Genomic DNA, 22,724 nt, shown 5'->3' with positions numbered 1-22,724 from the left:
AATGCATTTTTAAACTGAATGCCTACATAGCAAAGAGGTACCTAAGCTAAGCTTCCTTGTTCACAAGAAATAGTAAGCATAAACATCAACATATAAGGTGATTTTAATCTGGATTCTGGGGTAAGTGGGACCACTAGAGTGTGACGGTAAAGAACCTGTGGACATACAATGCATGCTGGCCAAAATGATTGGCGGATAATTTGTCAGGAAATAATAATAATAATAATAATAATAATAATAATAGTAATAATAATAATAATAATAAGTTTAAAAATGAACGGTTTTGCAACAGAAAAGATCAGAATCATCGCAAGCAATACCTGCTTTTCTTAGATATGACCCAGGTAAACTCACTCAGTTTTAAATCCTTGCACCTTGATACTATATGTTCTAATGTAATGTAGTGTCATCATGGTGTGATGTGATGTGACGTGATGTCATGTCTACACCAAACCCCTTGCATCAAGATTCTAGCAACTTCCCCTGTATTAGCAAACTTTTAGAAAGACAAAGCGAATGTAAATGAACCTGTCCTCCTGTTCACTCTAATGCATCTTTAGTTGTGGTAAAGTTAGAAGGGCTTAGAGTATCCCTCAGCTGAGGCTGACTTTCCCAGTTGCTAGTTGCACAGACCCTCCTGGACCCTGAGTCTAGGGTATCTGGGATCATTTCACATGAGCCATCCATTAGGGGCAATTCTGTTTCAGGTCTCATACAAGTAGAAGCTGGTGTGTTGTTCTAAACAGGGTGCCTTCCCTTCAAATCTACCAGACCTGCCTATATTGAAACAAGGTTGCTGTCTGTCTATCTGAAAAAGCAAGACACTTACCAAAAGGCAAATCATTACTATGTGGACAAGATATAGCCTATGCAAGGAGTTGTGATGCATGCGGAAACAACGAAATAAAATGAAAACTGGTGATAAAGATTTCAGGCCTCACCTAACACAGCAGTCGGCACAAGTGGGTCATTGGGCACTGTGGGGAGAACAGAGCTCGTGAAGAAACGCTTGGCTCTAAGTTCTACTTTTCTTCATAATTAGTATGCGTTTATAAACAGTTTTCTAGTTGACTTGGATTTTCGTAAAAAAAATAGAATGATACAACTTGCTTTGATTCTGTATTTTGCGAGGGTAAAACTCTCTTTTCTAACAGAGTTACTGTAAAACATCAAGAGTTGTATCTATAATTATAGTTCAGGCCACTGTTCAACTTAAAAAGTCATATTATTCAGGTTGACACTATAAAGATGATGAAATTAGGGGAAAAGGAACCATGCATTTTAGATCTATCAAGTACAAGGTACTTATAGAGATAAGGGTCTTCTAGTCATTCTAATTTATTTTTTTCCTCAGCTAACAGTGGGGAATTGGTTTAATTCTTTCTCTTAGTTCATAAGTGGGTATTTATAGTTACACTTTCAGAATTGACATTTTATAGTCAGGTCCTCATATGGGCAACCAACAGAAGGGTCCAAGGAATAGAAATACATTCAGATGGATAATCAATGAAATACAGAATCAAACACTTGGAGAGAGGATATACTCAGATTTTAAGCAAACTTTCAACAGTCAGAATTTAGACTTTTATGTTGTTCCCTGTTGTTCAATTTTAATAGTCAAGTAAAAATAAGGTAGGCTAGATAGTCCTTACCATGATTAAAACTGAATTCCAAAATAACTGTATGTCTAACTTCATCCGGTATGGACATACACCAGGAAAATGACAGCCTATATTCCAAGTCAACAATTACTGAAAATTATCATCAAGCTAAAGGTTTCCAAAAATATAAAATAAATAAAATAAAATAAAAACCCTTTTGTGAAATGACATAGACTTACAACCTAAAATATTGTATAAACTTACCATTCCCTATGTTTATAATTTGCATAGAAATATGAATTCTTTTATTTACATCTTGTCCTCTTACATGCCTGTTTACCCAAATTAGGATAAGACCTGTTACGGAAATGCCTTGAATATGAAATGCTAATGACAAACTTGATTTGTCCATCTCAGGCATCAATTTTACTGGAAGATCTGAAGAAATTAATTAGGCACATTAACTTAAATTTGAATAAACACAAAACTTTGAAAGGGAATAATTTTCATAGGATATTCAAATTATGCAATTATTCAAATCCTCTGTGCTTAAGCAGGACTTCAATGGGTACATTTTAAAAGCACTTCCTTCATAGGTCAACATTAGTAATTCTGGAAGACTCCCGGGGGTGGGGGTTGGGGGGAAGTGAATGCAAATGTTATCGCATTAATCTTTGCATGCCTGTCAATACAACTACACTTTTGGATTTCATACTCCACACTTAGAAACTTAAGGACCCACCTTTCATGTAGCTAAAAGTTTTTCTTGTGTGTATGGTATGTGTGCGTGTATGCACGCTGCCGTGTGTGAGCATGTATGGGTGTGTATGTCCAAGGAAGTTGACATTACACGGCTTCTTCAACTCTCTTCTATTACTGTATTTCGATGGGTTCTCTCAGAAATCTGGAGCTCACCACTTCCAGCAAGTCTAGTTAGTCAGCTTCCCTTGGAACCCCTCCTGAATGTCAACAAGTGTTAGGGTTCTGGTGTTCCGAGCTCCAGTTTTCAAGCCTGTCTGGTAAGTTCTTTATCCATGAACTTACTTCCCCATCTCTGGTTAACTGTTTGATATCAGCCTTTTTCAGGACTAATCAAAATACTAGATTTCTTAAATGGAATAATTACTTATGCCATCAGTGCTTAGAAAGAATTATTATGTTGCTTCTTATCTCAAATGAACCCTTATCTTCTACAAAGGAAAAGTATAAATAACACACCAACTTTATACATAAAATTCTATTTTTAACATAATTCAAAATGACACATGCTATCTGAATGGCTCGATGTTCTGACTGTTTCTTATGATTTCATAACAAAATCCCTAGTTTGAAGTTAAACCAAACCCTGTAGCAAACTGAACACATGTCTTTTTGTGAATTCCATAATGACATCAATTGTGTTTTACTCTCCCTAACTGTTTCTTCTTTTCTGGCTTCTTCTTTCTTTATTCACAAGCTATTGTGTAAAATTAAATGCACTTAATAAGCTTTAAAGGCGTCTACTAAACTTTCAATGAATAACTTACATCTCGGACTGAAGTTATGTTGGTCCATGAAGGTGAGGGAGAGGGGGTCTTCTGCATGCAGGGTGCTCTGATCAGCATAACTCCGGTCCATAGCGTTCACCATGTGGGTCATCTCTTGACGTGTGTTCCCCATCGCATCTTTGCGCTTCTTAGCTAGCTTGCTGCCAAAGCAAATACAAAGGGGGGGGCCTGAGTGTAAGCCCTGAGGGATAGCCAACACCAGCAATAAAGCACCTCAATGAGCTCGAGGACAAGGTTACAGACACGGATTAGAAAATCTAAGAACTGTTCCTAATTTCAGGAGTTAGGGTAACATGCAAACCATTACATTGGCTTGTTGTTGTAGCATGACCTTATCTGTGAGCTTCCTGATGGTCACATTGTCAAACCCAGAGTCTCACCATCTCCTCTACTTAGGTCTGGGTTCAGAGGGAGAGAGAGCAGGGTGAAATGAGGGCACTGGATTACGGATATACACATACGTGCATGCGTGCGTGTGCATGTGCGTGTGTGTTTGTGTGCATATATGACTATCAAAAAATAAAAAAAATAATTTTCATAAAAAATCTTTTGACAAGAGTATAAACAAACGCTAAAAGTTAATTCATAGATGATTTATGAAAAAGTTAAAAAAGTTTAAGTTCCAGTCTTCCTCCTGAATGAGGACGGCCTTTGATCAACCTCTAGATGGTCTTGCTAACAACATGACTTAACTTTGCTTTATCAGAGTTGCCAACCGAACAAGGAAAGGGCCGCTTTCCTCTGCTGTTCCTAAGTCAAATACACAGACCCACAGAGCACAGACATGCGGAGCAGAATAGTCACAGAATTAATCAAAACAATTCCAGAGTCTTTTAAAACCAACCCTGGCCGGGTGTGATTCAAACATTTATAAAGAGATGGACCTGAGTCATGCTATGTCAGAAATATCCTGGGAAAATTGCAAAGTGCTGTACAGAGGTGTGATGTCAATTATCACTGTCTTGGCGGACCTGACATGGTCCCGCCCAATATGTAATTTAGACTCTCATGCCTCCTCTCCACTACAGAAATGGCTGGTGAACGTGGCAGCAGAATTATTTAGGCTTATAGAAATTAGAGTTACCATTTTAAAGGACACAAATTTCCCCCCTTTGTCTCTCCCACACCAAAACAAAACGAAACAAATGAAAACAAACAAATAAACCCCCCAACAAATCCACGTTTTTTTGTTTCTCCGGGTTGTTCATGAACACACAACTAAAATCTATTAAAGGTGTGTAATACAGTTAACTCCCATTCACCAGGCAACTTCTTTTCAGAAGCACTGCAAACCACTCTAATTTAAACGGTCTTATTCACTTTAGGGTAGCAGTTAACTCTGCCTTGGAAATATCCCCCAGTTGTTAAGAATTCATTTCTTACCTCAGTGGTAGAACATTCTCTTCTGGTCCCCATTATTCTATATTAAACATACTACAAAGGCTCGTTGAATAGATACATTTATGACCTCAAGATTTTCCTTTTAAAGTACTTTGCCTAAGAGTTGCTCTAGTTTATTTCCCTCTGAGAACTGTAGTAGTTGACCATACATACAACCAACATATAAGACACAAAAACTAAATCTTAATCCCAACCGAATAAATCAGGTATAAACCATGCTTTGCTGATGGATACCCATCATTCACACAGAAGAAATAGCAAGCACTAGTAATATTAAAAACATGGACGTAGGATATTATCTACTACCAGCACCCCTAGAACTATCACTACACAGTCATGACCATTCATATCACCCCTCGTTGACAACATTGGCTGCACATACTGAAAGTGCTACTAATTCTTCTTTCCAGGCCAAGAGAGATGTCTATAGAAAGATAAAGATCTAGACAGAGACATGAGACATCATGCAGGGCGGCAAGAACAGTTTGAGGAAACGAGGAACAGTTTGAGGGCAACTTGTCCTAAGGACTCCTGGCACCTGACACAAATGATTTGAATTTCTAGTAACTAACAGCAGTGTTTCCAGAGTGTATATTAGTTTTGTTACCATTTTAATATGTTTTTTTTATTGCGTGTGTGTGTGTGTGTGTGTGTGTGTGAAAGAAGAGAGAGAGTGTGTGTGTGTGTGTGTGTGTGGTGTGTATGTGTGTGTGTGTACATACTGAGCACACATCTGAGCATAGGTGCCTGTGAAGGCCAGAGGCATTTGATGCCCACAGACCTGGAGTTATGGGTGAAGTTGTAAGCTGCCTGACATGGGTGTTGTGAACTAAACTCAAGTCTTCTGCAAGAGCAGAATGTGTTCTTTAACTGCTGGGCCATCTCTCTGGCCCCTGCTCTGATTTTTCGAAAACCTGAGCAACGTATTTATTTGATACTGGGAGCAGTAATGCCCCTCCTATAATTAAATGGACATGAGAAAAATAGAAATGCTAGTACTATTCAATAATTTCATTCTCTAAAGACAATGCTTGACCCTAAACACCACCAGACCATATGGAGACAACAGACATCCACATTCCAAGCTTCCTGCTAGCTCATCATCACAACAGATTTTTTTCCTTAAGCCTGCAACATGCTTTAGTGTTGCAGTGTTTAGTGTTTGCCTAGTGTTTATTCTCTGTGACTCCAAGTACACTTCTTTGGGAAGGCTTGCTATGGCTGACCCGAGCACAATCTAATTCAGGGAGGTTCGTAGTAACATGTTCGTCTTCTGAGACAATACTTGTCCAGTATCACGACAGAGTTTTTTAGTCATTTCCTCACTGTGTGCTCAGTAAACGGAAAGATCACCTGTACGACTTAGCCATCAGAGGCAGAATACTTAGAGCACAAAGCAGACACTCAGTAAATACTTGTGAAGAGATAGATTGTGCCTGCTATGTACTTGGCACTTTCCATTGGGTAACTCAATTAATTCTCGGATCAATCCACTGAAAACTGCTTAAGGATTCCCATCTTATAGATGAGTTCACTGAAGCTTAGGGGAGTTAAATAACTTGCCCAAGGTTGCTTATCTAATAGGCAATGAAGAATGACCTCATTCCATAGTTTCCGCTATTACACAATACCCAGCTCTTTACACTGTGTTTATTGCCACATTAGGAAGCCTACTGTAATGGTTAAACACCGTTTGCTAAGCATTGGAAAAGAACACGAATCCAGCATAGATATGCTATCATTGATATATCTTGAAGCAGCAGAGAGATGCTTGACAGATAAGTTCTAGCCCCATGTGGTGGTGCTCAACTCTAATCCCAGGACTCAGAAGCAGCCAGGTTAGTCAGGAACATTCAAGGCCTACCTGAACTAGGATTCACGGCAAGACTTTAAGCTCAAAAAAAAAAAAAAATGCAAATTGCAATCTTTTTGCAAATCTTTGTTTCTTGGGTAAGGTTGGTTTATTCCTTTAAAAGCGTGAGAATTGATTTGAATGAAACAATCTAACTTGAAATACGGATTCAAAATAATGTTTAAAAACGGGCACAATACAGCTAATGGAAATGACAACTTTAAACTTGCAGGGCTTATGAATGAATATATGTATTTTATGATTGGGTAAAATTTTTTAAAAAAAGTATTTTTCGAGAACTGAAACAGGAAAGTGTTCGAGCAAGGATGTTTCAGATTCATCATCTTAGAGATAAGCCAACTATGTTGCGATATGACCTTTGTGAGGAGCTGCAAAGTCAGGCAGGCACAGCCAGATGGTCGCTTACACCCCCATTCTCACCACAACCCTTGGAGATAGGCTTTCACTCAGGGTATTGTGAAACAAACAGAATGAGTTAACACCAGTGCTAAGTGTTTTCACTAAAAAACAGTATAACATAATGAAAATGTGATCAAATATCATAGTTTTTTCCATTCCATTTACATTATATTCTTACCTGTATAAAAGAGATCAGATTGACATTAGTGTCCCTAGGAGTGTTTAAGTAGCCTTTGAACGTGTCTATCCCTGTCACATAAAGTACACTGGTACTTTCCTAGCTCTATGTGTCAATCACAACAACTGTATAATCTGCTATGATGTCAAGAAGAGCAATGTTAACTCTGCGCCAAAAAGAAAAAATAAGGGAGTCCCATTCTAGTATAGATACATTGACAGCTAATGGCAGGCTTATTGACATTCCTGTAACTGAATCCATATCGATTCTAATGTGTCTCATGCTTTGTCTTCCCCTGAGCCATGAGCACATATGACGCACACTTCAGGACAGTTAGGCAATTCATTTTGCGCGTACTTGAATTTGACAGCTGTGCAAATGACTTTCATTATCAAGGCAGCCAACAGCGTCAACTTCTGCAGGTGGATGTATGGGTGGGCCGTAAAGGGGGAAAGTACTCCATCATTGTGCAAAATGGTACAGTTAATTGTCATGGCTTCATCAAAAACATGATTTAACAAGTGGATTACGATTCATCACAATAAGCTGAGAGCGGTGTTATTTTACACCTGCTTGTTTTAGCAGACTGTAGGAAGCCAAATGTTTGTAATATTTAAAATGTTGGCAGAGCCGCGTTGAAGTGATTGACTCATAAAATTTTGTTGTGAAGCTGGAGGAAGCCTTACCTAGTGATACAGCACTGCAGGCTGTGTGCCTCGAACCCACTGAATTTCTATCCTTGGGCCTTGCACGGTGCTATTCCCTTGGACTGAATGGCTAATTATCTCGGAATCTAACGAAATCGGCAGAAGATGACTCAGGAAGTTGAATGGCCAGTGTCCTCCATGCTGATCTAAATGGCTCACCAGACTTTAGTCATGGGTGGGTTTGAAATTGCAGGGTATAAGAGTGACAATATCGTGATTCCTTAGTTCACGGGTTTTGTTTTTGGCTTGTTTCATAAAGTCTCTATTTAAATTGGAGTAAACAAGCTCATCTGCCAACCCCCATTCTACCAAAGGCTTTTAATGTCTCTGCTCTACTACATTACTCCTTTATTAGTTTATTTTGATAAGACCATATGAATGGTTTTAATGGCCAACAAGAATAACTGGGAAGATGTGGAAAGTGATATTATACACGTGCAGGCCTGATCTGGGTAAATCCTTCAAGGGCAGTCTGAATGCAGCACAAATATCTCACTGGGCTCATTTTTTCAAGTGTTATACAGTATTATATAGTATATATTCATATTCTAGAGTAGGAAGTTCAAACCACATTTGTTACCAGGTGTATAAATATATTGCTAAGAGGGTACAGACTTGACATAAGTAAATAAATGATGTTCTTAGCCGTAGGAGAAAGCTACTCACGGAAAAACTGTCGTTAAAAATTAATAGTAGCTGAACATACAGAAGCACAATATCCCTTTTAAAAAAGATTATCAAAAGAGATAACACTCTATAGTCTGAGCGACCAGAAAAATAGAATTTTTGAAAGGCCACCAAACTCAAAACACTGTCTCTGTGGGCTTTTTGAAAAGGGAGATTGCAGTTTGGACACATGTAAAGTCATAGTGACCCATTTTGGACACAGGTAAAGTCGTAGTGACCCATTTTCTACTTACAGGTAGTAGGAGTAAGAATAGTAGCTCCTCCTGGGAAGCAGATCACAGACAGTGGGAAAGAGAAGCAATGGTGAATGAGAAGCATGACTCCATCACATCCAAGAGAGCAGAAAAAAAAGTGCGTTAAAAAGAAAACAAAACAAAACGAAATTTGGCTTCTTAGGCTCTGCATTGTACGTTGCCCATGCGTTGTTAACGTTCTTTTGCCATGCGATTAAACAGACAGATATGCAGCAAAAAAATAAAGTTTGTCATACAGAATTTGGAAAATAAAAAAAAACAAAACAAAACTGTAACATGCTAACATTTCTTATATTGCCAGAGAACTAAAAAGTTAAATGAATTGTGTGTTTCTCAACATGCAGTTAAAGCGTACTGTCGTCCATTGCCATTTAGATGTCATGATAGATGGGGCAGCTGTGTATAGAATGTGTATACTAAGTATAGCAGTTTATCTTAAATATAAAACATACAATTATGATGTTAATGTGTGCAAAGTAACACCTATATTTTTTACATGTTGGGCATATTGTAATGGTACACAATATATACACATTATGTGAATACAGGTACCGTATGTTACATATACATGAAGGTATTCCCACAGTAGATGCATGTGACCGTGGTACACACAAACATTTACTGTACTGAAACATGATTTCAAGTAGATGCTGAAAGTTGTAATGTATTCATGCTGTGCATTTAAAATATACACAATCAATGAAAAAATGGCATATATTTGGAAATAATTCAACAGTGATTAAACTGAAAGAAATGACATTGCGTTCTGAAATGTGCAATATCCCTTTCGTAGCCCAAGAACTTAATTTCTATATAACCTCAGCTGTAAAGTTTCATTTGGTTGAACTCTAAGCTATACTTTTGCAACCCAAACACACGGAACTATTTTCAATGAGGCAAATATCCCTACATGTATTATTCCTAGGGAGGGGTCGTCTAAAGTGACTTTACAATTTCTTGTGAAAATGCAGATGGTGAGAAAGTTGAGGTTTCCATTATTGTTATCATGAATTTCTATAGTCAAAGGGAACTACAGAATAACACAGTACCTTAAGCTAACCTCTGCTGTGTACTTTTGTGGAAGTATAATAAATTACTCTTGCTTAACTCACACAGGGTTTGTTTGCATGTGTGCGCGCGCACGCTCTCGGCACATTACCTGTGAGCCTTTACAAAGGTGCTGCAGTGAGTAAGGGGTTAAAGTAATCCAGACATGATTTACTCCAGAAGGCAGCCAACACCTCATCTAGTCTAAAAGGTAATGGTCTTCCCCAGTCACATAGGTGCTGCCGAGGGAGTTGAAAGCTCAGGAGACTTTCTCTCCAGTAAAACGATTAAGAAAACTTAAATGTGAACCACTCAATGAAGGCTTGTGGATCATCAATGTAGACCGGAAGAAGCATCAGGGAAGGTGTGCCATTTTAGAGAGCTGTCGGGGACTGTTACCTCCTTCCCCCATCCTTGCTTTAGTGACTGGTTTAGCAACTCGAAGGACCTTAGCTTTCACTTGCCATTCCTAGCACAGATCGGTCAAAAAGGAGCAAATTTTCATATAAAGAATAGGTTTAATTCCACTCCTAGGAGGACACAGTCAGAAGTCATTCTCATGCATCCCATCGGAAGCGTCATTCCTCTTAAGGACAAAGCAGTAATAAGTTAGCTCTCTATGCCATTTGGCGTTTTCACCCTCCGAAGTATAATTCTAAACTAAACAGAGATGTGAGGTCTGAAGGTTCTGCTCTACGATTTTTACAGATCTTTATTGGAAACCTAGTGTTTCTAGAATGCTCAAATCTTGGCTGGCCTAGGACCTGTTACCAATCCCAGAAGTAGTAGACAACAGCAAAGAGAAAGCACTGTGTGGGAAAGAAGCACATATGTAGCTAATTGAACATAAAAGACTGTGGTGCGTACCTAATGTTTCTAATGCAGATGTGTCTTCTCCAACATATATATCTCCGGGGACAATTGCAAAGAGGCAATATATTAAAACCGATGCTCGTGGAACTGTGGTTAACATATGCGTCTTATCCATAACGCTAACGTTTTATTTTAAATAGAAAGCAGTAATAATTGCACACTGTGAAGTTCTCGTAATATAAGCGACATTATTTATTATGCAATCAGTACAATTAGAGAAGCAGAACCACCTACAACATAGAGTTCTTAGGATGCAGTCTACATGTAAAGATTGGCTTCTTTTTTTTCTAAAGTGCTTCCAAATTATAGCATTATCTAAAATTCATGGTTGGAATGACTGAAGTGCCACCCTAGTTTTGAAGACAATGGCTTACAAATTCTGATGACTTACAGAATGGTCAAGTAGCTCAACGTATATAATGTGTATGTCTAAAATGCTTTTGAGCAGGAGTATGTTTTCATTCCCAGAAGACAAAAGTAATATCTTTATAGAATTCCAGGAGGTGGCGACATCAGCTGATACAGTATAAAAAGATAAGGTTCAATTTAAGCATTCACTCTTCTTTTTAAAAAAGAAAAATTTAGTCCGTGAATATTTAATGTACAGTGTCATTAAACAACGTTTTCCACTGGAGAAATAAATGCGTGTCTCATATGCAACCCATAGTTAAAAAAATTAATTAAAAATGAAAATAATTCTGACTTTGGCCTGAGCACCATAACTGTATAGCCACCAATTTCATTATGCTTAATAATAACAACACTTAAAATAAGACGGATTTCCCATGTATCTCTGAAATTCAAGAATTTTACAGTTTTATGTTAAACAAATGTTAGCCAAAGTATATGCTTATATCCTTGACCAAACTACAGATTAGATAAATAAGACTTTACTTAAAAATTCCAAACAAGGAACTGAGGTCCAGGCACACGTAACTACATCTTGTCAAAGAGTGTGGAGGGAAAGCGTGAAAATCAGCGGCATATGTGAGTGTGTGGTACAGGACATTATCAAGCCTTACCTCTTTTTCACAATCACTATGACAACCAGGAGAAGAAGAATGAACACCAAGACACCAGCACTGATGCCCGCGATTTTCACCACCCTGTCTGTCTGCTTCGCCGGGTCTGGGATCACTTCCGGTTCTTCTGTTGCTGCTGCTAAAAGAACAGAGAAACAGGTGACTGGAAATCTCTTCATGCACAGGGAGATTGCCTCCAGGCAGAAACAGCCGAAGGAGAACAAGCTTGACTAGCAATAACCTGAAAACCTACGTGCAGAAATGGGCTGATCTAAAGCATGAGAATCTTAGGGCCAAATTAAGGTAAAAATCTTTATTTTCAGTTTTATTTCGCCGTTCTGTTTTAACATAAGAAATAAGAAGGAAGGCATGGAAATTGTTATTAAAGGGGATGGCAGGGTATTTTTCTTCAAGTGTCCTAAAAAGTCAGATTTTTAGAATCACTACATTTCGAGGAGTCAGACATAAGCTACCGTTTTTCACTTCATTTTTAAAAATGACTTTTTAACTGGGTGTGGTGGCCGATGCTGCTGCCTCTAATTCCAGGACTCAGGAGCCCGAATAGGAGGGCTTGGGAGCTTCAAGCTAGTATGATTTAGTTTATAATCCACTGTAGAAGTTAAAAATAAACAGTTTAGCAGAAGGAAAAAAAAAGTAAGGAAATACACCCAGGACTATTATGCATTTTCTCCCTAGATGATAAACGTGGGAAATGACTTTAAGAAGATTACTTTTTCTTGATTCTTTATAGGCCCTTACTTCTTTTTCTTTCTCAAAATCGTGTTCAGTCCTCACACATGTCCACAATTAAAATAGAAAACTTTAATCAATACCTAAGCCCTGGAAAGCCTCTGAAGACATTTTTGCCTTTTACCTCATTTACCTTGAAACTGGAAGAGAAACTATTATTATCTGTACTTTACAGATACAAAACCCCCAGGGCTTAGAGAATTAAGGATAGATTATGCATCGCTCAAGGGCAGACACGGAATCTAATACATCTTCTATCTCCTAACACAGCACCTCTCAGTTGCCAGACTTGGGGCCCCCACTGCTGAGAATATGCACCACAAAGGTCAGGGAGTTCTACAGATTAAACATACTGGGAAACCGTTTCCAATCGCCAATCACAGTACCTTGTTCAGAGACCCTGGCTGAAGAACATGCTATAATCAAGGTCTGCACTGAGCCCATATATACTAGGGCAACACGTCTATTCTCTTTAGAAAGTCATCCATTTATTCCTGTTCCAACCGTTTCTTCTTTAGTTCCTTCATTTGGCTTCTTTCGCTACAATACCCATGTTCTTTGTATCTTTATGTCTGCTCCATTTTTCCCACCAGAAAGTTGCTGGCATGAGGTTAACATAATTTTCAAAGCAAAATAACGAAGATGATGATAATGCAAAAATATCTCCCACTAATATTATTTCAACGTTTTTTACTATAAACCTAAACAGGAAATGGGCTTTTGGAAAAAGTGTTAGTTACATCCGTTAAAGTAGTTCACGAAACTATCTTTGTTTCACTTGCACAGAATAAAACATCCCAATGGCTTAGTAACTATTACTCTCAAGCAGAGACTACAAGTCCACACCTTGCTGTTTTCCTAGTAAGTGTAGGAAGTTTTCTGGGCAGTGGCATGGCTGTTCCCAGCGTCACACCTATAGGGGACTTCCTTCATTAGGAGTAAGCTAAGAGCATATTACATGGCCAACTGTCTCATTGTTTGCCATTCATCCAAACTTGTTGTAACTATGCTGGCACTTCTTCTTCTTGAGCAGTTTGATGAATGTGTATATATACTCATGGTATAAGAATGAATACCTAAAATGGACGGAGTGTATTCCTAGGTTGAATGCAAAGATCTAAAGACAAAAGGTTTATTATTTGTAATTATCAAACTTGATTGGTTTACGTAAACACACACACACACACTTTTGCAAAGGAATTTTAAAAAGTGAGGTAGAAATCTCGTGAGAGAAGTATTCATCTACCGGATAATTTCCATAGTTGGTTCGTTAAAGTCTCTGATCTGTTTCTTCACCATGGTTGACTTTCACAGGCTAGAGATGATAATCCTTGGTACTCTGACATACCTGACTCACTGCCAGTGCTTTTGAACAATCAGTTCTTGATGGATGTGCTCTCTGTTTCTCTCCCTCCCTGTTCTTCCCTCCCACCTCTCTCTCTGTGTGTATGTATTTGTGTGTTCATATGCATGTGTGCACATGGGAGTGTTGTGTCTTGCTGAAGCGATGACCTTATTTTTAAAACTGGGTTTCTCAGTGAGCTTCTGGACCAGGTTCTTTGGTGCTAAGGTTAGGGGTATGTGCTGACGCCCCTAGCTTTTTCCATGGATGTTAGCAATTTGAACTTCAGTCTTCCTGCCTGTTCAGTGAGCACTTTACCAACAGAGATGTCTTCCAACTCCAGTACCTCAGCACTGTTTTTCTGTCCTGGATTATCATGGCACAGTACCATTGCACGGAAACATGCTACACTCTTAAGATTCATACCGTGAAACACGTGTTAGAAGTCACGTAGATTGTTGGTAATTTCGATGACTGTGGGACCGAAACTCGGGTCCTCATGCTTGTACAGGGAGTACAGTACGAACTGAGTCATTTCCCAGCCAGACCCATCTCATTAATATAAAACTGTGATACTATAATGAAATTGATTTTCTGGCTCTGGGAAATAGTAGAGAGCCTAGAAAGTGACTTTGCATTATATAACTAATGACACCTGGAGAGGTGGCTTTGTGTGTCTTTGAGCCAGTTCAAAGGTTGCATACATAGCTAGATATTTATGAGGGAGGCCAGGAGTCTTGTATTACTTGGCTATTGTAATAGAACACCATGGCCAAGACAATTTATAGAAAACATTTAGTTAGGGTTCCAGCTCTAGAGGGTGAGAGTTTATGGTGGCAGAGTAGAGAGAGCAGGAGGCGGATCTGAGGCAGGATCGGAACCCGAGGGCTCGCATCACCCTGAACCACAAGCATGAAGAAGAGACAGAGAACAGGAAATGGTGCAAAGCTCCTTCCCAGAGACCACATCTCCCTAACCTACAGAAACCAAGTATTCAAATGTTCAAGACTGTGGGGCACACTTATCATTCAAACCAGTATAGACCCTAAGGTCCATTTACCTGCAGTCATCTTAAGGATATGATAACACATTTCCAAGATGGTGGCACGCCAGTTGGACGTAGTTAGTAATTTCTAAAGTACTCACTATATATAATGTATCTTTCAGGGATGTCAAGTGAGATAATGCTGTGAAGAGGTTTTATAAATGGAAACTCTTGTGACAGAACTATGAGCAGATGGGATGGATACGACCTACAGGTTAGACGTTTGAGTTCATCATATAATAATGAGAATCTGTGAATGAGCAAACTGACATCACTTGAAAAATAGTTTTAAAAAATTTTAGCAGTCTGTCATATAAATAGATAATGATGGGGTTTGTAAAGTACATGTTATTAATTAAATAGTCTGCCGCTGTGGACTTCTAAGCCTCAGGGGCATCTTGAAGTATTTATTATTTAACTCAATGATCTTTTGATGTCATTGAGCTTTACCACCTCTCATGATCTTATGGTGAAATTTGTTCACTCTTGAAACAGTCACCGAGTTTTATCGCTGAAGGAAGAAAACAGCCACATGTCATACATTTCGGTGTAAAGTTGGAAAGTATGTTTCTTATTTAACAGAGAAACTTTCTTGAAAACTCATTATTTTCAAGAGAATAAAAACCGAAGTTCATGAAGATCTAAAATAATTATAAAATAAAACTATGTATTACTATTAAAATGTTTTATGATTAATTTTATGATGTTTAAGGTAGTTCCTGCAAGGCAGAGATTTTTCAGATTTGTTTTTGCTCTATGATGACAGCATAAAAATGTTGTAAAAATTCTAAATAAATAATAGAATTATTTTTTCATGTCCACCTTAGTGTCCTATTTCAGGAGTATACTTAAAGGTAAAAATGAAGAAAACATTATTTTGCTTTGTTTTCCTTTAAGAGCAAATATTTGACTGCACATAAGAATTTTTCAGTAAGCCTCAATACACTGACGTGTAGGAAATGAGTAAAATGGAACCGTGGTATGCTGTCCTACTCACACCGTCCTGAACCACAAGCATGAAGGAGAGAGAGAGATCACAGCTGGGTCTATCCACTGAGGTGTCTCATGAATTGCCCTTGAGCTCTCTCTTCCAACTTTGGCCTTCAAGACTCAATTATCTTGGGTTCCTTTGTTTTTAAATAAAGCCTCCTGCTTCATATGTTGGTTTCCTCAGGCATAGCCTACAGTCAGCCAACAGGACGACGTTTCTAAAATGTGACTTTACTTAAATAGCTAACCCAACTTCTTCAAACATATAAGGCTTTCCCAAATGAGGCTCCAGTCAACCCTTTGAAGTTCATCTACTGATAACACACTATATGTTATCATATATTCGATACCATCATATCATCCATTTAGTACCATCTCCCTATCAACAAATAATCTAGTGTCCCTCACTACACTTTGGGGGGTAGCAATCTGTCACTCAGGTACCATATCCAGTTCACTGAGATTGAAACAAAGATTGGAAACTCAACTTTACGCGATGGGACTTGTTACTCATTGATCTGCCTGCTAGCATTATACATCATTAGTCTGTAAATTATGTCATGACGGCACTATCAGACTTTCCATGTTTTGTGAACACGCTGTTGAAACAAGCTCTAATACTCACTTGATAAAAATGACAGAGACATTTGAATATTTATACCTGTTTCTTCTAAGAAATGCTCAATGAAGTTATATTTACATCTATAAGTACATACATACATACATACATACATACATACATAGACTGGCTAGCTAGCAAGCCCAAGCAATCCTTTCTCTGCACCCGATCTCAGCACTGGGAGTCAAGTGTTCACACAAACATTCCCTGCTTTTTATGTGCATGCGGGGTATTCAAACTCCAGTTCTGAAGCTGGACACAGAGCACCGTCACCCATTGAACCAGCTCTCCAGCCCTCATATACGTTTGATGTGACCCGGGAGGCTTCATAAGGAAACGAGATCCCCAGCCAGAGATCACGTAATGTTTTGTAGTGGGTCTCATGATGTATGCACCATCAGATAGAAAAACTGGGGGTGCTGAATGGGGGGTTGGTAAATGCGGACTTAGCCAGGCCTTTGTACATAAGCTCGTTTCCTTTAATTATGAGGCAACCTCACCCCCGCCTCAAACCTACCAAGTACAGGCCGCACACCTTGCTGCTTTGGGTAAAAAGTCAGGGAAATATTTCCTAAGATTTAGAGCCTGTTTTCAGGGATAAGGTCAAAGGGACATGTCATTTCTCAAAACCAAACAATACCTTCTCCAATTCCAACCCCACTCCAACTTAAGAGTATCTGAATCCCAAGAAGACACGTCTTGGAGTAAAGTAACCTGAACTCTAAGGCTTCTCATCTTACTTTATTCATGATATAAAAGTGAGTTATAGTTTTAATATTAATGAAGTAGAATATGTAAGTCTATGTTTTATTGGTGGTGCTTAGCATTCACTAATGTTTTCTAGGCGGAAGTCATTACTTTTTGCTTTTTCCTTAAAAAATTTTAGGCTGTGCATGACCTATCTAAACATGGATTAATGTAGGTTCACTTCCTGAGTAGGATGGATGGGGGGAACATCTCAAGTCACTCCTCTGTCCTCCATGTTGTTAGACACACTGTTTCTGTACAAGGCTTTGGGATGGGTGCAGTGGGCTTAGAAGTTGCCTCTGTTCTGTATGAAAACATATAACTACAGGAGTTTTCTTTTGCTGAAGGACACAAGTCCATCTTGTGCTGGCCTCGCATGGATTAGATGGGTTATATTGAGCATGAAGCTGTGTAGATAACATGTTCTGGTGAACCGGTTTTTCTTTCCCTGAGCGTGTTCACCTTCACCGACTTCCCTCTGGACATCTTAAGATAAAAACAATCTCTCTTTTACAACTCTGCTACGAGGTCTATCGCGATGCTCTGTTGTCCCCTTTCCCCTTCCCCAACACCAAGGCTCATGTGTTGGAAGATTGGAGACCATCTGGCTATAGTCTGCCTAAACCAGACTAAAGACCCTGACCTAACTAGTGGCTTTCTACATCACTACTGGGAGGTAGGGCCAGGTTGATGGGAACCTGGAGAGATATACCTCATTCCTGGACTGGTCTTCTATGCTACTTTCAGCCTGTTTCTGTCATGAGTGATTCACTTTGCCCTGTCCATCATGCCCTGCATCACTGTGCACAGGTCCAAAAGCAAAAGAGCTAAGTGACCATGAGGTAGAGCCTTTGAAGTACTGAGCCAAGATAAACGCTCCGTCTATGTCATTCTCTCAGATATCTCCTGCAGCGATAGAAACCTGACGGACACGTCTATTCAGCTGCTTTTAAATTTGGACAAATTTTTTTTGTCTTATAAATTCTATTCCGTTGGAATATAGTTCTTTGTTTAGTTACTGATGACAACATCTTGTTAATATTCATGATGTCTACTTTTTCCCGCTAAGTGTTTTATATGTATAATTTTATATTTTGACTCCACAGTCAATAACTGCAGCCCTGGGAGGATTTGGGTGCTGTGTTTACCGACGCGTGCTGTGACTTACTTTCAAGAAGGCCTGGTGACCTTTGATGGCGAGATCATTGCTTTAGTTAGTCTGTGGGATTCCTGCAGGTCTAAATTGATCACGCTTTCTTCTTAACAGAACAGAATTTACACCTACTTCTACCATGAGCCAGGACATAGCAATGGATTCAGGCCATCTCTGCCAGCTTTGTGTGAAAATCTGAAGCTATACACTCCCATGGCCCAAAGACCACAGCTTCACGGGTGACACGGCTTTAGTTTTCCCTACGGAGAATACTAGACCATCATTTGGCCCCCATCCTCCCCTCTCCCTTTCCCCGTCTCTTCCCTTCCTCTCCCTGTCTCCTAATCTCTTTCTCTTTCGAGAGCAGTGGGTGCTCGCAGAGGCTATAAGCTCAGCAATGTGCATAAAATGGTTTTATTCCCACAGTGGGCCTGTTCTACAGAGATGCTCCGAGCACAGAATCTTCTGGAAATCTAGAGCAGCAACTGAGATCACGGAGGGTATTTGTTCGACTTGCAGCACTGCGGTTCAAACACAGATTTTGTGTATGGTGGGCAAGTGTTCTACTACTAAGCCATAAGCCTAGCCCTCAGATTGTGGATCTGAATCAAGTTCTGTAGTTTATTTTCCCATGACACATGAATAAGATTTTACTGCATCTGTGCCCAAGTAAACCAGTACCTCTCGGTACAGAATGTGTGCATACGTTTTGTCCCTGACTTGGGATGTTTTCCTCACTCTTAGTTTTGTGAGATGTGATCTCACACTGAACGTGAAGCTCTGGAGAAGGTCCTGGCTAGCAAGCTCCAGGGATCCTATTGTTTTAATCTGACTGGATGTGGTGGGCTTGAAGAACAATGATCCCCATAGGCTGATGCATTTCTAATGCTGAGCCTCCTGGGACTAGAACTCTGAAAGGATTAGAAAGACCGGGAGGTGGCCAAAGGAGTTGTGTTCGTAGGGGTGGGCTCAGACTCTCTCTCTCTCCCTGTTGCTCTCGGATCTGGCTGCAAAGCTCTCAGCTACTTCTCCAGCAACTTGCATGCCATCAGGCTACGCTCCACGATGATAATGGACTACCCTCCCAAACTACAAGCCAGCCTCCAGTTTCCTTACAGGAATTGCCTTGGTCACAGTATCTCTTCGCGGCAGCAGAACACTGACTAAGACACCTGAGAGATGGCGTTTTAGATATTCACTGCTTCTCACATATGAGCCAGGCCCCCGACCTCAGGTCTGTATAGGGAACACTTTACTGACCGAGCCATCTTTGCAGCCCTGGCAAAAGTCTTCACTGGTAGATTACTCAGCACAGGCCATTCAGTGACCACGTCGTTACTGCAGAGGAGGGAAGATCTGTCAGCAGAAGGTGAGTTAGGGGTGGATGGTGGAGCCTCCTATTTGGTTAGCACTACTGCTGCGTTGCACATGTGCACTTGGCATTAAAGGGAGCGCAGAGTGTTGGAACTACTGGACAAAAAAGATCTCACCTCAAGTAACGAAAGAAATGAGACAATAATGATCCTGCTTTCATGCTTTGGGGAAGCCAAATAATAGAGTTCTGTACTGTTGGGGAGCTAGTGAACGGGGATATATTTAAGCTAAAGGGAGTATGGGTCAAGGCATGTGTCAGTAGTAAGGGGGTACACCTTCTCTACACTCACTATAGTGTTGAGACGTCAAAGTTACTATGCCTATTCGGAGTAAACGTGGCTTTGGCCAAAGATCACTGGGAAACAAGAGAGGAAAGTTAAAGCAAAATGCTGGGCGTGTATCCTCCTCACACGCAGTGTTTAGAGTGGAGAAGGCTACAAACAACTAAATATGACTTTCAAGCGAAATGTTTGCAGAGTGATAAACGTGGGTAGCAGGAGACACTGGGGAAAGAAACAACTCTGATAATGTCACCGGTATTTTTTTTCCCCCTCCCACAAATGGCAGGATCAGAAAAGTCTCTTCCTCAGGGAAAACTTTGCAATATTAAAATGTAGGCACTGTATGTAATTAAAAGGCAAATGCACTTGACATTTTTGTTGGCACAAACTCAGAATGCCAGAACTGGGCCAGTCATCCAAATATGCCATTCAAAGCCTAAGCAGGAAAATTAAAACAACAACAACAACAACAAAAAGGATTTAATTTGAATATTATTAGGAAAACAAATAGAAGTCAAGGAAAGTCTGTGACAACCTTCAAGGGTAAGGGTGAAATATGATCTAAAATGCTAAGCAGGACCTACTGGTTGACCTATTTCCACCGTTCTTACTTATAAACTAAAGGATTAAGAGTGCTTGCTATTTTGGCTCCTTTTAGTTATGAATTTTATTTTCATTTTGAGCAGGTCATTTTCCACCAAGGCTTAGATAATTCATTAATCTGGCATATCTCAGGAGAACACACAACAGGGTTTAAATCACATTAATAGAGGTTGCACTGCAATTTTCAAAAGTGTTTATTTACTAAATTAGAGACTGCCCTGATATGGGATGGAAGAACCAGAATTTAAAAAAAAATATTTTATTTGAGTCACAGCTGTTCCAAGATAATTTAGTATAAAGTTTAAATTATTAATGTATGCTTTAGAATTTGAGATTGGTTTTTAATCCTAAAATGTCATTTGGCCTCGAGTGAATAAGTAAATCACAGGCACATGTTTTTCCATATCCTTTTCTTACCCTGTGTGTACGTGTGTGTATGTGTGTGTGTGTGTGTGTGTGTGTGTGTGTGCATATGTGTGTGTATGTGTGTGTGTGCGTGTGTGTGAAAAATTTGGAAAGGGACTAAATTCAGGTCATCAGGCTTGGTGACAAGAGCTTTACCTGGCTGAGGCAACTTGCTGGTTCTAAAATCATACTTTAAAATGGTTCTGATCATCCAAAATTTCCCAATCACCAATTTCTAACTGTCAAAATACCATATATATATATATATATATATATATATATATCTCCAATATTTATTCTTAAGATTATATATTAAATGTACTTACATCCAATATATTGTTCCACTTACAGATAATAACCCATTTTGACTCAAAGCTTTCTCCTAGTCCAAACAGGACCCTTTTGATATAAGAAAGGTATCTTTCTCTACCATGAAGACTTTCCTACCCTAGTCTTCTGATTTCTTGACCTTTGTTGGTGCTACTACACACACACACACACACACACACACACACACACACACACACACACACAATCACATATGATATATATCACAACCAACAGTGATGGAACATTGTGCTTTCTTGTTGCTTTGAGAATGTTTGGCAGTGCTGAGGGATCAAAACAGGACTCTAAATAAGGCTGCTATGAACATAGTGGAGCATGTGTCTTTGTTATATGTTGAGGTATCTTTTGGGTATATGCCCAAGAGAGGTAGAGCTGGGTCCTCAGGTAGTTCAATGTCCAATTTTCTGAGGAACCTCCAGACTGATTTTCAGAATGGTCGTACCAGTCTGCAATCCCACCAACAATGGAGGAGTGTTCCTCTTTCTCCACATCCTTGCCAGCATTTGTTGTCACCTGAGTTTTTGATCTTAGCCATTCTGACTGCTGTGAGGTGGAATCCCACATGAACAACAATGCCAAGCAACCAGAGCTTCCAGGGACTAAGCCACTACCCAAAGACTATACATGGACTAACCCTGGGCTCCAACCTCATAGGTAGCAATGAACAGCCTAGTAAGAGCACCAGTGAAAGGGGAAGCCCTTGGTCCTGCCAAGACTGAACCCCCAGTGAATGGGATTCTTGGGGGGAGGGTGGCAATGAGGGGAGGATGGGGAGGGGAACACCCATAGATAAGGGGAGGGGGAGAGGTTAGGGGGATGTTGGCCTGGAAACCGGGAAAGGGAATAACAATTGAAATGTAAATAAGAAATACCCAAGTTAATAAAGATGGAGAAAAAAAAATAAAATAGACACTATTCCCAAGGGGAAAAAAAAAGCAGGACTCTAGGACTCTACAGATGCTGGACGAGGGCTCTACTCTAAGCTACTTACTTCCTGGACCTAGAGAGGAGTGGTTTTATTTGCCTTGTCTTTTCTCTAAACAAGATTTTGATTTGTCTTGATATCTTGCGTGGATATCACTATATGGACTAAGCTAGCCCGGATCTCAGAGATTACTTGCCTCTTCCTCTTGAGTCCTGGGATTAAACAAGACAGAATCGTAGAGCAAGCAAGGGATTCTGACGTCTCCCTCATATTTACTTGGGGATTTATATAACACATACATAACACATTGGAATATTTGTTTCTTTACCAGTGGAATGGATGCCTGAAATTCTTCTAGACCTACTCCAGGAAACAAATAAAGCAATGTTGAAGAAAGCTCATAAGAATCTGGTATGTTTTCTACACGTGTCTTCTTTAAGGGTACAGACCAGCATGACTACCTTCCAGCAAGACCCAGATCCCAGAAATACATTCTCTCTAAATCCCGCACTTTTATATTGCAGTTTGCTCTAATTTGCCACCGACTGGAACG

The 22,724-nt window shown here is 39.6% G+C and overlaps 1 protein-coding gene across 6 annotated transcripts in view; it reads right to left on the bottom strand.

Moving 5' to 3' along the window:
- Window positions 1-22,724, bottom strand: part of Ptprk (protein tyrosine phosphatase receptor type K) — a 495,630-nt gene that overhangs the window by 29,840 nt on the left and 443,066 nt on the right. For 2 of the 6 annotated variants that reach the window (XM_032894915.1, XM_032894916.1), the window contains exons 14-16: window positions 11,590-11,728; window positions 3,128-3,288; window positions 942-977 (exon numbers count right to left, since the gene is read on the bottom strand). In XM_032894915.1, the coding sequence (XP_032750806.1) occupies window positions 942-977; window positions 3,128-3,288; window positions 11,590-11,728 (336 nt within the window). Of the gene's footprint in view, window positions 1-941; window positions 978-3,127; window positions 3,289-8,626; window positions 8,657-11,589; window positions 11,729-22,724 lie in introns of all 6 variants that reach the window. The other 4 variants (XM_032894917.1, XM_032894918.1, XM_032894914.1 and 1 more) reach the window with 3 other exon arrangements.

This window comes from Rattus rattus, chromosome 2, assembly GCF_011064425.1.
Source record: "Rattus rattus isolate New Zealand chromosome 2, Rrattus_CSIRO_v1, whole genome shotgun sequence".
In the NCBI taxonomy this organism is placed as follows: Eukaryota; Metazoa; Chordata; class Mammalia; order Rodentia; family Muridae; genus Rattus; species Rattus rattus.
This window is presented reverse-complemented; position numbering and strand designations above follow the sequence as displayed.